The sequence below is a fragment of the Oncorhynchus tshawytscha genome, linkage group LG33, assembly GCF_018296145.1.
Source record: "Oncorhynchus tshawytscha isolate Ot180627B linkage group LG33, Otsh_v2.0, whole genome shotgun sequence".
In the NCBI taxonomy this organism is placed as follows: domain Eukaryota; kingdom Metazoa; phylum Chordata; class Actinopteri; order Salmoniformes; family Salmonidae; genus Oncorhynchus; species Oncorhynchus tshawytscha.
The window spans coordinates 7,572,102-7,589,233 of NC_056461.1; the positions used below are offsets into that span (position 1 = coordinate 7,572,102).

The 17,132-nt window shown below is 43.1% G+C and overlaps 1 protein-coding gene across 1 annotated transcript in view; it reads right to left on the minus strand.

The window, feature by feature from the left end:
* The window catches only part of LOC112230821 (homer protein homolog 1), a 54,861-nt gene that overhangs the window by 11,074 nt on the left and 26,655 nt on the right, over nt 1–17,132 (minus strand). Inside the window, exons 2-5 of the mRNA XM_024397152.2 lie at nt 16,923–17,079; nt 12,934–13,065; nt 1,355–1,447; nt 145–293 (exon numbers count right to left, since the gene is read on the minus strand). Coding sequence (XP_024252920.1) covers nt 145–293; nt 1,355–1,447; nt 12,934–13,065; nt 16,923–17,079 — 531 coding nt within the window. The remainder of the gene's footprint in view (nt 1–144; nt 294–1,354; nt 1,448–12,933; nt 13,066–16,922; nt 17,080–17,132) is intronic.

Consider the following 17,132-nt stretch of genomic DNA (forward strand, 5'->3'; position numbering starts at 1 on the left):
TGTTAGCTTAACATTTCCACAGAACTGAATGTGTTCATTTCTTCAGCCTTCGTCCACTGTCCGACCATGCGTTGGCCAATAAGGTGCACTCTCTTTGGGCTTGGCACCCTACTCCTGCCCCCGGTTTTAGAGCCTGGTTCTTACCTGTGAGAGAAGGGCAGTTGGTTCTGTGACGGCTCGGCACGGGGCTCGGGGAGGTACTGCGGCGTTTCGGGGGTGGTGCCCCTCTCGTCATCAGTGCCGTTGATGCTCTCCGGGGTCAAAGGTGACTGCAGGTCGCCGGTGGCTGACTCCTGGAATGACGTAAACCAGAAGGTTAAAGGAACAAAAATACCCATAAACTGTTGTTGTCTGTTCTCATGTGCTGAGTAAAGAAAAGACTGGTGTAATGTGGAGAGAATACCTGCAAAAATGATTTATACTCCACAGAAAGGTTTTTTTCAAGTGAGTAGGACTATGTGTTTTTAAGTGAGCCTGAAACATCACTTTATGGGAGCATAAATATCTGACATTGGGAGATAGGAGCGTTCATCTGAGACAGATGTTAATCTGATATTAGGATGGGAGAGAGAGAGGGGTTGTTAATCCACGGCGGAGGGCAGGGTTCTCCCCAAAGAGTGGAACAGTGCCATTCAACACCATGTTCAATTCTGGTTTAAATATATACGGTACATCCATTTTTCTAAGATACTGCTGTGACAACATTCTGGGGAGACCCCCTGAAGGGGTGGGCTGGAGTGTGTTAGCCTAGGGTTGGGTGGAAGCTGGAGGTGTCAACGCTGGACTGGGGTAGGAGGTGACGCAGGAGGGTTATCTGAGACTGGGGTTGGGTGGAAGCTGGAGGTGTCAACGCTGGACTGGGGTAGGAGGTGACGCAGGAGGGTTATCTGAGACTGGGGTCAGATGACAATGATTTTGATTTAATTTTACCTTCTTTCTTACAGGTACTTTGGGAGGTACTTTGGGAAGTACTGGGAGCACATTCTTTTTAACTGCAGCGACCTGGGAAAGAGTTGCAGGGGAGAAGAGATGGGTTGAATGAGCCAATTGAAAGCTGGGGGTGGTTGGGTTGGGAGTTTAGCCAGGAAACTGGAGTGAACACACTACTCTTGCTATGGGAGTTGTGACCACGGACACTCCCATTAGGAATCAGTTTAACGTCTCATACATGGGACGCTTTTGCAGGGTCGTGTTTCCAATCACTTCCTATGATACTTATATCATTTAAGGTCCATTCACTCCCATTGTTTTCCGGTAAAAATAAATAAATTAAATATATAAGGGAAGGGTTATCCTGGTCCAAAGACACCATGAGGATGGGGTTAGGATTAGGGGTGTTTGTGGTTGGGATTACCTGAGAAGGGGTGCTGGTGAGTTCCATCTTCTCCTGGGATTTCTCCTTGGCTAACCGAGCTGCCTCTTTAAACTCAGCAAACTTCTCTGCAAACTGTGAAAGAACCACAAAGACACAGACCAAACTGATTAAACCAGTCCGTGTGTTTGTGATGTGTGTGTCTGTATGAACACGCGTGTTTGTGAGCGCAAGCTTGCGTATGTGTCTCCCCGTCCAAGTCTGTGATCCCCCACATGCTTCAGGATGTCCACCATAGAGAGAAATAGTAATGGCGTCTTTTTGTAGGCACCAACTCCGCCAAGGTTTGTTGGACAAAGCCTATGGGGAAATGAACGGCGTTTCCGTAGGATTTTTCCTACGCAGAAAATAAGGTCTGTGGTAAACACAGGCTTAGGAGATCTTATACGTTTTGTTCTATGAGATAATCTTCATCAGCAAAACTTTTTGTGAACTTTGAAGCATTTATATAATGGAAAAAATAAGCACATTAAGGCTTCATAATTCATAAAGGTCATGTTAACTGACTGATATCTCACAGAACAAAACGTAGAAGATCTCCTAAGCCTGTGTTAACCTCAGAACTTTTTTGGGGGCGTTTATCCTAAAAACCCTATTCTTTCCTCATTAAATTTTCCCCATAGGGAAGGCTCAACGAACCAGAGGTAACCCATTTCCTGGTTTTAGGACGACACGCTGGCGAGCTCTATTGTCCCTGTATCCAAGCAAACAAAGGTAACCTGCCTAAACGACTAATCGCCCTGTAGCACTAACTTATGTCATCATGAAGTGCTTTGATCCCACCTGGACAAGAGGAATACCTATGTGAGAATACGGTTCATCGGCTACAGTTCAGCTTTCAACACCATAGTCCCTTCAAAGCTCATCGCTGAACTCCTCTCTCTGCAACTGGATCCTGGACTTCCTGACACGCAGACCGCAGGCGGTGAGCATAGGCAACAACAACCTACCCCATGGTGACTTTCAACATGGGGGCCCCCAGGGGTGTGTGCTCAGCCCCCTCCTGTATTCCCTGTACACCCATGACTGCGTGGCCATGCATGACTCAAACACCATCATTAAGTTTGCCGACGACACAACAGTGCCTCGGAACAACAGGCTCCGAGACAGCTTCTACCACCAGGCCATCAGAATGCAAAACAGCTAACCCTATCGGTCTCTCAGTCTGCACAGACCTTAGTGACTATTTGACGTTACAAATCGCAGATTCAATAACATGGTTTTGCTCAAATTACTTTCTCTCTACCATCCCAAAAAATACCTCGCCTTTTGTGACATCTTCAGTGTCAAACTGCGCACTGTGCCCAGCTTCGCGAGATGTAGTCGGCCTGTTCCTGATCTTTCACATCTGCGCGGCACCTTCAGCATTTAAATGCTAAAATCTCTTGCGCAATATTAGGCTTCATTAGATGAGTGACAACCCACGTAATCTTCTAGGTTATTGTTATCTATGCACTGTTGAAAATTGTATTTTACCGGTGTAAAAAGTGAGCTAACGGAGACACAACTCTCATCTGGCTATACATGCTGAACAATAGATTTTATTTAGATTGTTCAGGTGTACCATCAGTAATAGTTTTGCTTTAAACCATCAGTGCATATGGTCATTTTTAGATATACACGTTCAATTTGATGATTTCATAATGAGGAATCACTTTTGTGAGGCTGCATGTGGTGATGTGCAGTTCGCCAACGGTACGGTCTTTTTGAACGATTATTTTTACTGACTCGAGAGTCATGATTTGTTTTTCTCAGTGACTTGTTCATTTGACCCGCTGGCTGCAATGAGTCCTATAGCACGGGTATTCTCAAACAGGGGTATGCTCAATGCCGTCAGGGTACGCTCACTGCCGTCGGGGTACGCTCACTGCCGTCGGGGTACGCTCACTGCCGTCGGGGTACGCTCAATGCCGTCGGGGTACGCCAAATAAAAATGCGCTTTACTTTTTTTTTTTTAATAAAAAATTCAAACAGTCCAACGGGGCTATACATTTGGGTTAGTTTTTTTTCTCTCGCCTGAGTAGCCTCGTTTCACTGCCAAAAATAAGATGAAACCATCTGGTGTTCAGCGAAATAACACAATGTCAAATACAGGGAGCCAAAAGAAAAATAATTAACATCCAAATCATATTATGTAACGGCCTTCTTCCTGGGAAGGAGAGGAGGACCAAAAAGCAGCGTGGTTGAAGTTCATGGTTCTTTAATAAGAGACACTTAACATGAACAAAATACAAAACAATAAACGTGGCAAAACCGAAGCAGCCCTATCTGGTGCAGAAAACACAAAGACAGGAAACAACATCCCACAAAACACAACACAAAACAGGCTACCTAATTATGGTTCCCAATCAGAGACAATGACTAACACCTGCCTCTGACTGAGAACCATATCAGGCCAAACATAGAAATAGACAAACCGGACACAAAACATAGAATGCCCACCCAGCTCACGTCCTGACCAACACTAAAACAAGGAAAACACAAAAGAAATATGGTCAGAACGTGACACATTAACCATTACTCTCTCGCGGGAATTCCACTAACGGTCCGTACGTAGCCAAACGTAGCTGCTGCTCATTCCCTTTGCTCAAAAATGGATAAATGGTTTTAAAAACGTAAGGCCCGCGTCCATAGAGACACATACCAGCTCTACTGGAAGTACTGCTACTACCAGCAGTACTACACCTGCACCTGTCAACGACAAGTTGTTCTGCTTCCACGAGCACATCCAGTGCTAACATCAGTAATTCTACATTTGTTGTTAGCCCAGCTAGCATGGAAACTGACCGTTGTGAATCTGATGCAGCCGAAGAGCTACTGCCCCCTTACCCGGGAAAGCACCGAACAACAGACGGGGATGTTGGACCATCAAAAGGAGGTGCACATATGATGAGAACTACATTGATTTGGGGTTCATTTATACTTGGGAGTAGTGCCTTTCCTTAGCCACAGTGTGTTATATGTGCTAAAGTACCATCTCACAACTCGATGAAACCTTCCCTCTTGGGCAGACATTAAGAAGAAAGAAAAAACCCGCCAATCTGGAAAATAACGGGAGTTTTTGGAGCGAGAAATAAGGCGACTTTCGAGTAGTAAGACATGTATAAAAGCAACAGATACCATTAATAAAAAGGGGCTAGAAGCGTCTTTTATGGTGAGCTACCGAGTGGCTAGGACAGGCAAGCCCCATACTATTGTGGAGGACTTCTTTCTTCCTGCTGCTGTGGATATGGCTGGGACAATGCTGGGGGAAAAGGCCCAAAAAACTGTGACATGGAAGGAGATGTTTTGAAACCATTTCTGCTTGGCATACAAACCAATGAATTCTATGCGTTACAGCTGGATGAGTCAACAGACGTGGCAGGCCTGGCACAGCTCCTGGTATATGTCCGTTACGTTTATGGGGGGTCAATTAAGGAAGACATCCTCTTCTGCAAACCACTGGAAACCAGGACAACAGGAGAGGATATTTTTAAAGTACTGGACAGCTTTGTGTCATCAAATGGACTTTGGTGGTCAAGATGTGTTGGTATCCTTACTGATGGTGCAAAAGCCATGACAGGGAGACATAGTGGAGTGATAACGCAAGCAGTTGCTCCAGACGCCACTGCAGCATCCACCGAGAGGCTCTTGCTGCCAAAGGGACACCTGGCAGCTTGAAAGACGTTTTAGGCACTACAGTGAAAATCCTTAACTTTAACCATATCTACATGTACATACTACCTCAAATCAGCCTGACTAACCGGTGTCTCTCGCTACTTTTATAGCCTCGCTACTGCATATAGCCTCTTTTTACTGTTTATTTCTTTACCTACCTATTGTTCACCTAACACCTTTTTTTGCACTATTGGTTAGAGCCTGTAAGTAAGCATTTCACTGTGAAGTCTACACCTGTTGTATTCGGCGCACGTGATAAATAAACTTTGATTGGATTTAAAGCAAGGCCCCTGAAGTCTTGTGTATTTTCTGCACTATGCAATGATATGGACAGCGACCATGTAACGCTTTTACAACATACAGAAGTGCTCCCAGAATCTACTAGAAGCCTAGAAGGAAGATTGCAGACTGAACGCAGGTATGTAGACCACCTCAAGATAAACACGTAATATTCAATATCGGTAAGTTAGACTAAATATGAGCACTACACAATCTGGTGGGTAATAACCTTCAATCTAAAAACACCACAAAACAAATCATAAGACGAGAGAAATGTATCGAAAAATATTACAAAAACAAGCAACACCCAAACATGACGGAGAGTAAGACAGGGGAACCATTTCAAAACAAAAACGTGACTCTTCTACAGACACAGACGTTTGAATCTTTTCACTACCCGGAATGGTAAAGGTCGAAACCGATCTGTTAAAAATCAATAAATGACAAACTGGGCATACTTGAACAAGTCGGTAAGGATATAAAAGAGTTGAAGGCCTCGAGATGAGTGACAAAGAAGCTGCGACATTGGAGAAAGACACAAACAAGCTAAAAAGGGACAGTCAATAAGATTGAAACCGAAGTTAATGACCTTAAAAAGGAGAACATCATTCTGAGAGAAGCCTTACTTGACATACAGACTAGATCCATGAGAGAATCTGGTACTTACAGGTATCCAAGAGAAAGAAGGAGAAGGTCCTGAATCTGTAGTTAGAGAGTTCCTCCTTACAGCGCTACAGATCCTAAGCGCTTCAGACAGATCGTTGCCAAATTTGCTTTCTTTAAAGATAAAAATAATGGTTAAAAGCCTGGGTAAAAGACTTGCTGGCACGAAAATAGGCATGTATGACCAGTTCCTGAAGAAAATTGCAGAACGGCGCAAAGTTCTGCATCCAATCTTCAAGGAGAATCGATTGAAAGGGAAACGCGTAGCTCTCGTAGTCGACAAACTGTATATTGATAACCAGTTGTTCAGAGACACAAAGGCTACTCCAAGGCTATTCTAAAAATTACAAAGTTCTCAGAGGAGGCAAATAATGACACAATTCTAGCCCTGTTATGGATTGCAATAATACAAACAATACATATATCTTTTCAATCTATCTTCAAATAACTAATTGGAACACAAAAGCACTAATTCGACATGGTGGAGATAATAACACCAGACAGAAGGCACAGTATGTGGGTATGTGTGGACGTAATGAGATGGATGGTGTGGTGTGTGTTTTTTGGTATTTGGGAAAAGTGTGGCATTGAGTGAGTGAGAAAGGAAATGGTTGCATATCCCAGAACCAATGTATTTCTGTGAGCAGGGGTTGTGAGAGAGCTTTCAATTTTGTGCAGATGAGGGATATACATTTTATAAACAAATTATAAATCTTATTTATATATTGTCATATCATGGTGGAACAGTATTTTAAAATAAATTATACATCTAATTGATTTATTGTCCTATCATGGGGAACTACATTTTTTAAAATCAATTAAGCATCTAATGTATTTCTTTGTGGTCCTATATTGATGGAACGGTCCAGAACCCTTTACCCTAGACTCCCACCTGAACGACCCAGATACTAAGAAGCCCCTATCTGTTTTATGGGCCTGCTGTAAGCGGCCTGTATGCAGCCAAAATGTGGTCAGAGACTTAGAGCAGCACTGCCCCCTCAAGTTTATGAGCCTGCCTGGCAGGGTTGGTCCTGCAAAGCCCCCTGATGGGAGAGCATAATATACAAGGGAATTCTCAAAGCTGCTAATGAGAACCTTGACGACCTTGTACCTAGCCGGTGGGGATTCTGGTGGGGTGCCCCCACCCAGGTAGTGGCAGTGCTGGCAACACTAGCTGCAGTAACCCATGGGGAGGGGGGGGTCACACTCGGACATTCAGCATATTATTGTGGTCATGGTGGCACAAAATCAAAGGTCTGACTGCATGGAGATGCTTGGGAATATGGTCACTACGGGAGACCGTGTGTGGGCATTTCAGGGTAAGGGGTAAGGGGGTATATCGGACCTCCATCAGGATGGTTAATCAAATCTCCCCATTTATGCCCATTTGTCTACTCAGTTTTGCAGGCCTTCTCATACAGCTGCAACTATATATGCATTCGTAAATCTAGACCTTTCTTGAGTTGGGCTCTGGGATGGCGCAACTGTTGAGAATCTGAGTCTATGGTTGTTGTGGTGGAAAGGGGCTGAGTGTGTATCCCACAACTGTTGCGAGGGAGTATAAGATGTTAGAGACAATATAGGATGAATCACAATAATTGTTTGCTAAAATAATAATTGCATGCCATAATGTAATTTTGGTAATGGTGAGATTGGTGAGAGGTAAAACATCCTTTGCATAATCTGCCTACATTACTACAAATATTAATGGCTAATTATGGAAAATAAGAAATAGGATTTAAAAAATATATATATATATATATATATTTTTTAATGGCTATACATAATACAAATCGAGGTGAGGGAGATGGAAATGCATTTGACGGTTGGTCTGCTTCTGTTTACTTAAAAATCATACAATGTGATTTTCTGGCTTTTTAGATTCCGTCTCTCACAGTTGAAGTGTACCTATGATAAAAATGACAGACCTCTACATGCTTTGTAAGTAGGAAAACCTGCAAAATCGGCAGTGTATCAAATACTTGTTCTCCCCACTGTATATATATATATATATATATCCCAAAAATATATGGGGGATTGGAAATGATGCATACAGTTACATTGATGGGAGCAACGATCTGCAATATTAAAGCTGATCCACCCTCTGAAAAAAAATATATAATACACACACACACACAGAAGTGCGCTGGTTACCAAGTGGCAAATTATTGACACATTTTTAAATTGAGAGACGAGCTTAAAGTTTTCTTTACTGACCATGATTTTCACTTGTCTGACCGCTTGGCATGAGGACAAGTTTCTCACACAACTGGCCTATCTGGGTGATGTTTTTACTCGCATAAATGATCTGAATCTAGGATTACAGGGACTCTCCGCAGCTATATTCAATGTGCGGGACAAAATTGAGGCTATGATTAAGAAGTTGGAGCTCTTCTCGGTCTGCAGTAACAAGGACAACACACAGATCTCTCCATCACTGTATAGCGAAGCACCTGAGTGAGTTGAGTGCACAATTACGCAGGTACTTTCCCGAAACAGATGACACAAACTGGATTTGTTATCCCTTTCATGCCCTGCCTCCAGTCCACTTACCGATATCTGAACAAGAGAGCCTCATCGAAATTGCAACAAGCAGCTCTGTGAAAATAGCCACTGCCAGATTTCTGGATTGGGCTGCGCTCAGAGAATCCTGCCTTGGCAAATCTCGCTGTTAAGACACTGATGCCCTTTGCAACCACATACCTATGTGAGAGTGGATTCTTGGCCCTCACTAACATGAAAACTAAATACAGGCACAGACTGTGGGTGGAAAATTATTTAAGACTGAGACTCTCTCCAATACAACCCAACATTGCAGTTATGAGTTATGTGCATCCTTTCAAGCACACCCTTCTCATCAACCTCTGGTGAGCCATTTACACTTTCCGATGAACAAATAAGGTTTTATATGTAAGATGGTTAAATAAAATAGCAAAATTACTGATTATTATTATTATATTATTATTTGTGCCCTGGACCTATAAGAGCGCTTTGTCACTTCCCACCAGCCAGGTTGTGACAAAAACGGACACTTATTAAAACATAATAATGAGTATATCGTACAGTGTGTGTGTGTGTGTGTCAAATCAAAGTTTATTTGTCACGTGTGCCGAATACAACCTTACAGGGAATGCTTACTTACAGGCTCTAACCAATAGTGCAAAAAAGGTATTAGGTGAACAATAGGTAGGTAAAGAAATAAAAACAACAGTAAAAAGACAGGCTATATACAGTAGTGAGGCTATATACAGTAGTGAGGCTATATACAGTAGTGAGGCTATATACAGTAGCGAGGCTATATACAGTAGTGAGGCTATATACAGTAGTGAGGCTATAAAAGTAGCGAGGCTATAAAAGTAGCGAGGCTACATACAGACACCGGTTAGTCAGGCTGATTGAGGTAGTATGTACATGTAGATATGGTTAAAAAGTGTGTGGCATGTTTACAATGATGGCAAAAAACAACAGTTGAGAGTGCGCCGACCCAATTCATACAGTAGCAAGAAAATGTTCCAATTCTTGCAAGACTGCGCAAATATATGCATACTGCGCAAACATGAGTGAAGTGCGGTGGGCTCTTTTCGAAGAGAGAAGTTTATCGGGCTCAGTAAAGCCTCAAACATAAATTGTCCAAAACGCAGAAATGGGCTACTTCTCTGTGAATTTTTTAATTTCACCTTTATTTAACCAGGTAGGCAAGTTGAGAACAAGTTCTCATTTACAATTGCGACCTAGCCAAGATAGTTAAAGAGTTAGAGAGTTAAACATGGAGCAAAACAAACATACAGTCAATAATACAGTTGAAAAATAAGTCTATATACAATGTGAGCAAATGAGGTGAGATAAGGGAGGTAAAGGCAAAAAAAGGCCATGGTGGCAAAGTAAATACAATATAGCAAGTAAAACACTGGAATGGTAGATTTGCAGTGGAAGAATGTGCAAAGTAGAGAGAAATAATGTGGTGCAAAGGAGCAAAATAAATAAATTAATGAGTAGGCGGAAAACACCTCAATTCAATCTGGTGTTATAAAATACAACTTGTTAGATAAATGATTTGAAATTGACAAGTTGAAACATAGATAATTAGCAGGCAGCGCGTGTTAATTTTCCTGTTACGTAATAATCACATTTTGGAACAGTGAGTGTATTGCATAAACATGCATAAAACAACTCACGCTGGGGCGACCGTTAGAGATATTTGGAACCCTACTCCACTATTTAAATATATTTAGTCCTACCTCAGGTCAAAAATGGGACACCACCACTTAACACACCCTGTAACACTTCTGATGTCAAGTCTTGCACACCCAAATACCTCTCTGCAGCTGCCACCACAACCTCAATTTTCTGTGACTTACTTTCCATCCCTGCAGTTCAGTTGATAACCATTGTTTAAATGCCAAGTCCAATCTTACTGAAACATACAGTACCAGTCAAAAGTTTGGACACAGCTACTCATTCAAGGGTTTTTCTTTATTTTCACTATTTTCTACATTGTAGAATAATAGTGACGACATCAAAACTGTGAAAGAACACATATCATGTCATGTAGTATATCATGGAGTAACCAAAAAAGTGTTAAATTAATCATAATATATTTTATATTTGAGATTCTTCAAAGTAGCCAACCTTTGCCTTGATGACAGCTTTGCACACTCTTGGCATTCTCTCAACCAGCTTCACCTGGAATGCTTTTCCAACAGTCTTGAAGGAGTTCCCACATATGCTGAGCATATGTTGGCTGCTCTTCCTTCACCCTGCGGTCCAACTCATCCCAAACCATCTCAATTGGGTTGAGGTCGGGTGATTGTGGAGGCCAGGTCATCTGATGCAGCGCTCCATCACTCTCCTTCTTGATCAAATAGCCCTTACACAGCCTGGAGGTGTGTTGGATCATTGTCCTGTTGAAAAACAAATGATAGTCCTACTTGCCTACCTGGTTAAATAAAGGTGAAATTAAAAAATTCACACAGAAGTAGCCCATTTCTGCATTTTGGACAATTTATGTTTGAGGCTTTACTGAGCCCGATAAACTTCTCTGTGTCTCACAAAGACATGGCAGTTGGAAGCAAAAGTCTAATTTGGACTCATCAGGCCAAAGGACAGATTTCCACCGGTCTAATGTCCATTGCTCGTGTTTCTTGGCCCAAAAAAGTCTCTTCTTCTCATTGGTGTCCTTTAGTAGGGGTTTCTTTGCAGAAATTCAACCATGAAGGCCTGATTCATGCAGTCTCCTCTGAACAGTTGATGTTGAGATATGTCTGTTATTTGAACTCTGTGAAGCATTTATTTGGGCTGCAATTTCTGAGGCTGGTAACTCTAATGAACATATCCTCTGCAGCAGAGGTAACTCTGGGTCTTCCTTTCCTGTGGCGGTCCTCATGAGAGCCAGTTTCATCATAGCACTTGATGGTTTTTGCGACTGAAATGTTCCGCTTTGACTGACCTTCATTTCTTAAAGTAATGATGGACTGTCGTTTCTCTTTGCTTTTCTGAGCTGGTCTTGCCATAATTTGGACTTGGTCTTTTACCAAATAGGGCTATCTTCTGTATACCACCGCTACCTTCTCACAACACAACTGATTGGCTGAAATCCATTACTAAATGATTCCATATGTGTTATTTCATAATTTTGATGTATTCACTATTATTTTACAATGTAGAAAATAGTAAAAATAAAGAAAAACCCTTGAATGAGTAGGTGTGTCCAAGCTTTTGACTGGTACTGTATATCACTTGCTGGCCTATCCCTCTGTACTGGTACATATCTACTACTCACACCACTCCTCTCAGGATCCCTCCCACTTGACCCATCGTTCTCTACTTTCTTCACTGCCTCAGCATATGACAACTTCTGCACTACCTGCCTATCTCGCACCAGACATTTCTGATCCCCAGCCCCATGGGCACCCCTACAATTAACACATTCATATATACATTCATATAATTCATATTGTACTTTATGTCAGCCGAGAGTTATAAATATATGACCGCTTGTGTTATGTCAATCTGGTAAACTCTAGGACGAATGTAGCCTACATTTATCCGGTTTGGATGATGGTGTTATGATGTTGCTACTTCTGTGAATGTCTGAACATTGCACCCAAAAATAAACTGCTCCTATTATGGACATAACTATGTAAGGACTGTGTTTGTGCAAAATGTTTCTGAAAAAACAGTGTGGCCAGCTCAAATGCTGATTGTTGTGTCATACCAAAACTGGACATTCTAAATAAGTGTTCTAATCACACTGGTTTGATCGTATGCTACCGGGACCACTGTAGAATGATCACACCGGCATGTTGGTCTGTGAGTTGCCTTGCCTTTATGCCCGAGAAGAAAACACTTCAATTTGCTCACCTTGCCATTTGCTCAACCATTGGCTGAACTTACCCTAAGGCAAACAGTTTGACTATATTAGCCCACACAGCTAGAAGGATGCACTTTTAGGACCTCATATTGAAGCTTATGGAATGCCAACTGAAAATAATCTTAAAATTATGATCTACTTTGGTTTAGATACAAGCATAGATATAGAAAAGGTTTTGGACCTAACTTGCTTACCACTTTTCTCAAGAGGTTTCTTCCTTCACAGACTCCATGAACTGACCTCTTCCTAAATACTTGGTCAAATGATTCATTTTGTGTATAGTTTCCTAGAAACAAGGGTGGCTCAACTTACCCCACTATCCCCTATATTGTAATTACAGTACTTGACATAGTGAATGTGCTACCTATTCTGTATATCATATTGTGTACATATCGGGCTATTACTTTGCATAATACCTCTTCTATTACTTATTTTTTTATTTGAATGGACTATTATTGACATTGATTATTGCTTATTGTAATGCAATTCTGAGGGAGCTAGCACACAAGCATTTTACTGCACCTTTTATACCTGCTGTAAACTGTGCACATGACAAATAAAATGTGTGCTAGCTGTGTGTGTGTGTGTGTACCTTGAGCAGGTTGTTCTCTGAGGAGAAGCCTAGACCGTAGACGGTGTTGGCTCGGCTGTCGGCCCACTGGCCAAACTTCTGGGAGGTCTTGGTGAAGGTCATGTTGGGGGTGATGGTGCTGTTGATGATTGCCTGGGAAAGGAAGAAGAGTTATATGAGTCACAAAAGCAATGCTGATCATTTTATGTAGAAGCCCACTTGTCTAAGATGAGTGGGCTTGTATTCTGGATGGTTGCCTACAGCAACAGTAATGACTGAATATGAATTAGCTATCTGTGTCTGGCTGTGTGTGTGTGTGTGTGTGTGTGTGTGTGTGTGTGTGTGTGTGTGTGTGTGTGTGTGTGTGTGTGTGTGTGTGTCATCTACATTGACTGGGGAGAGGGGTGAGGGAGGTGGGTGAGGGTGGGAGGTGTGGGGTCAAGTTTACCGTTGAAGATGCTTCCCTCCACTCTGTCTCACGCCTACAGATTTTAGATAGCTTCTTAGCTAGCTGTAAAAAGCTTTAGTGTTATTAGCCTTAGCCTGTTTAGCTAGCTGTAAAAAGCTTTAGTGTTATTAGCCTTAGCCTATTTAGCTAGCTGTAAAAAGCTTTAGTGTTATTAGCCTTAGCCTATTTAGCTAGCTGTAAAAAGCTTTAGTGTTATTAACCTTAGCCTATTTAGCTAGCTGTAAAAAGCTTTAGTGTTATTAGCCTTAGCTAGCTGTAAAAAGCTTTAGTGTTATTAGCCTTAGCCTATTTAGCTAGCTGTAAAAAGCTTTAGTGTTATTAGCCTTAGCCTATTTAGCTAGCTGTTAAAAGCTTTAGTGTTATTAGCCTTAGCCTATTTAGCTAGCTGTAAAAAGCTTTAGTGTTATTAGCCTTAGCCTATTTAGCTAGCTGTAAAAAGCTTTAGTGTTATTAGCCTTAGCCTATTTAGCTAGCTGTAAAAAGCTTTAGTGTTATTAGCCTTAGCCTGTTTAGCTAGCTGTAAAAAGCTTTAGTGTTATTAGCCTTAGCCTATTTAGCTAGCTGGAATCAGCTAATCTGCCACTGCCCCGACGGATATCAGAAATGAGGAGGGGGCACCTGGCTACATTGTCAGTGGTTTTTAAAACTTGTGACAGCATTGTGAAGTTGACAGCGAATGCACGTGTTCTTACAACACAGCAGTAAGACTCAAGGCTAAAGGACTTCTGAAGGCGGTGACGGAACCCTGGCTTTAAGTTTACAGCCACCATGGTGCACAGAATCCTCAGTCTTCTCCATCCTCCAAACAAATGACTCCAGGCAAAAGCAACTGATCTTTACACTGGAGTCAAAGTTGTCCGCAGTGCGTTGGAGAGCATTGAGAAGCGGAGGTGTGACAGCGAGTTCCAAGCCATTTGGGCACAGTTCCGTGCCAGTGGCACTGACGCACCTCCAGCTCCAAGCAAACGACGAAGGTTATGCACGTACAAATCTCCAGCAATGTGTGTCGGACAGTACAGTAGGCCGGCAGGACAGAGGAGAAGAGACTGAGTGTAAAAGACTGGTCTTCAGCACGTCGGATACTGTCACTGGTGAAATGTCCAAATGATTCAGCGAAAGCAACAGCCAACTGGTGGAGGCCTTGTGTGCCCTTGACCCAGAGAGCCATGACTTTCTAGATGTGGGGGAAAAAAAGTGAAACCACTGCTGGATCTAAGCAAAACTGATTTGGTGGAAGCTGAGTTTAGTATCGCTTGCCAGTTTTTGCTGTATATTGGCGGGAACTGGAACAAGCTGTCGGAGAGGTCGATCCAGAGCATCCCAAACATGCTAAATGCGTGACATGTCTGGTGAGTACACAGGACATCGAAGAACTGGGACATTTTCAGCTTCCAGGAATTGTGTACAGATCCTTGCAACATGCGGCCGTGCCTTATGTTGAAACGCAAGGTGATGGTGCCGGATGAATGGCACGACAATGGGCCTTAGGATCTGGCCCTCGTACTATGCATTCAAACTGCCATCGATTAAATGCAATTATGTTTGTTGTCTGTAGCTTATGCCTGCCCATACCATAACTCTACTGCCACCATGGGCACTCAGTTCACAATGTTGACATCAGCAAACCGCTCGCCCGCACGACGCCACACACTCGGCCTATCTGCCCAGTACAATTGAAACCGGAACTCATCTGTGGAGAGCACACTTCTCCAGCATGCCAGCGGCCATCGAAGGTGAGCACTTGCCCACTGAAGTCGGAGACGAAGTGCAATCGGGTCATGACGTGCACGCAGATGAGCTTCCCTGAGACGGTTTCTGACAGTTTGTGCAGAAATTATTTGGTAGTGCTAACCAACAGTTTCATCAGCTGTCCGGGTGGCTCGTCTCAGATGATCCCGCAGGTGAAGAAGCCGGATGTGGATTGATTATCTTGGCAAAGGAGAAATGCTCACTAAACAGGGCCCTAAACACATTTGTGCACAACATGTGAGAGAAATCAGCTTTTTGTGCTTATGGAACATTTTGGGGATCTTTTATTTCAGCTCACGAAACATGGGACCAACACTTTACATGTGTAGCTGTTTTTTTTTTTTTATAGAGATCTAGGTGGTATAGCCAGGGTACGGAATGGCAAAATGATTTCCTTAGCCAAATGACACCCCTGGGTATAGCTACATATCGGGTTGGTTCATCATAGAAATAGATACATTCTATGATGGTTTTCTTGTTAACATACTGGTTTCTGTGGTTGTAAATAGAACTGCACGTATTGGAAACGTGTTTTTGAGAGGCTGCTGTTATTCAAAGCCAAACTGCTACTCAGTGTTTTTATTGGCGTGCATGAATATGTAGGCTACTACTTTCAGCGTTTATTTTATTTTTAGTAAGGCAGCTGTGTGTACGGCTGCATTCACATAGGGGTAATTCGCCTATTTCATAACAGCCTATCCATCTTGTAGCCTATATTCATTACTACCGGCCTCGCTTTAATGTGTAGGGTGCTGTCCACCGTGCTGATACAGCGCAGCAGAGATGGGCTACAGATTTCGCACCAACCCGCCACATCAAAAAGCACTCAATGGTCTCAGAGTCTCTGAACGTTATGTTTACTGTGGTACAGCGTGATATAAGCAGAATATAATTCCAAGAAAGCCCATTTCAACTGCCTCTTTAGAACCAGGCCTGGCGCCAGGACAAAGGGACTACTGCATGTACTTTCTACGGAAAGTTGTGTGTGTGTGAAGTTCTGTGTTTGTCTATGTGTGTCTCACAGTGGGCTTGTGTTGATGTTAATGATGAGTGTATCCTAGAGCAGCAGGCAGGTAGCCAGCGCCACAGTGCAGCCCACCCTCTCCCTGCTGTTTCAAGCTTAACACAGCACAGCACAGTAACGGTAACCCCACAGTTGAGTTCACCCACTCGCTAGCTAGCTACAGTAGCCCCACACCACCAAGGGTCACATACACAGCAGTGGAGAGAGAAGCAGAGGACTCTCTGTGTGTGTGTGTGTGTGTGTGTGTGTGGTGAGCATTACATAACCGTTGCGGTGCTGAAATAGTTCCTCCTCCCCTGCACCCCTCTGAAGACAAAAATAATCGTTGTTATGACGTACAGAACATAACAGGCCACAACGCCCCCACGCCATTACCAGCCACGGGCTCTGCTGCTACTGCTGCTGCTACCGTTGGCCATGGAAACACACGCACACACACACACTGGTGGGAAATGTAGGGGGTGTGTGTTGAGTGAGACTGCAGCTCAATTTCTGGTTCTGTCCGTGTCCGTGGGCGAGGGGACGATTAAATATTTGTGAGGGGGAAGAGGGAGTACAGTACACAAGCACATGTTTCACGTAAATCAATCCATGATTGATTCTAACTGATCTATAGTTCTACCAGCCCAGAGCCTGAGGTGGCACCAGCCCAGCCAGCCTGGTGCCACCTCTAATTCGCTCCCCATAAAATCACCTTTGCTGAGAGGGGAACCACGTGCAATCTCTAATATCTTCCCCTTCCTTTTTACAAATCTTTAACACACACACCTTGGAGCCGTCGAGGCTGATGATGCGGTAGACGTTGCGCGTGCTGTCGTAGAAGTAGGAGACTGTGACGGCGTGTTTACTGGTGGGAACCCAGTTCTTCTTGGTGGTGGGGTCAATCTGGAAGACATGGGCCCTCGTACTGAAGATAGGCTGCTCTCTGCAGAGGAGAGGGAGAGAGCGAGTGGGAGAGTTTGCATATACACGGGAATT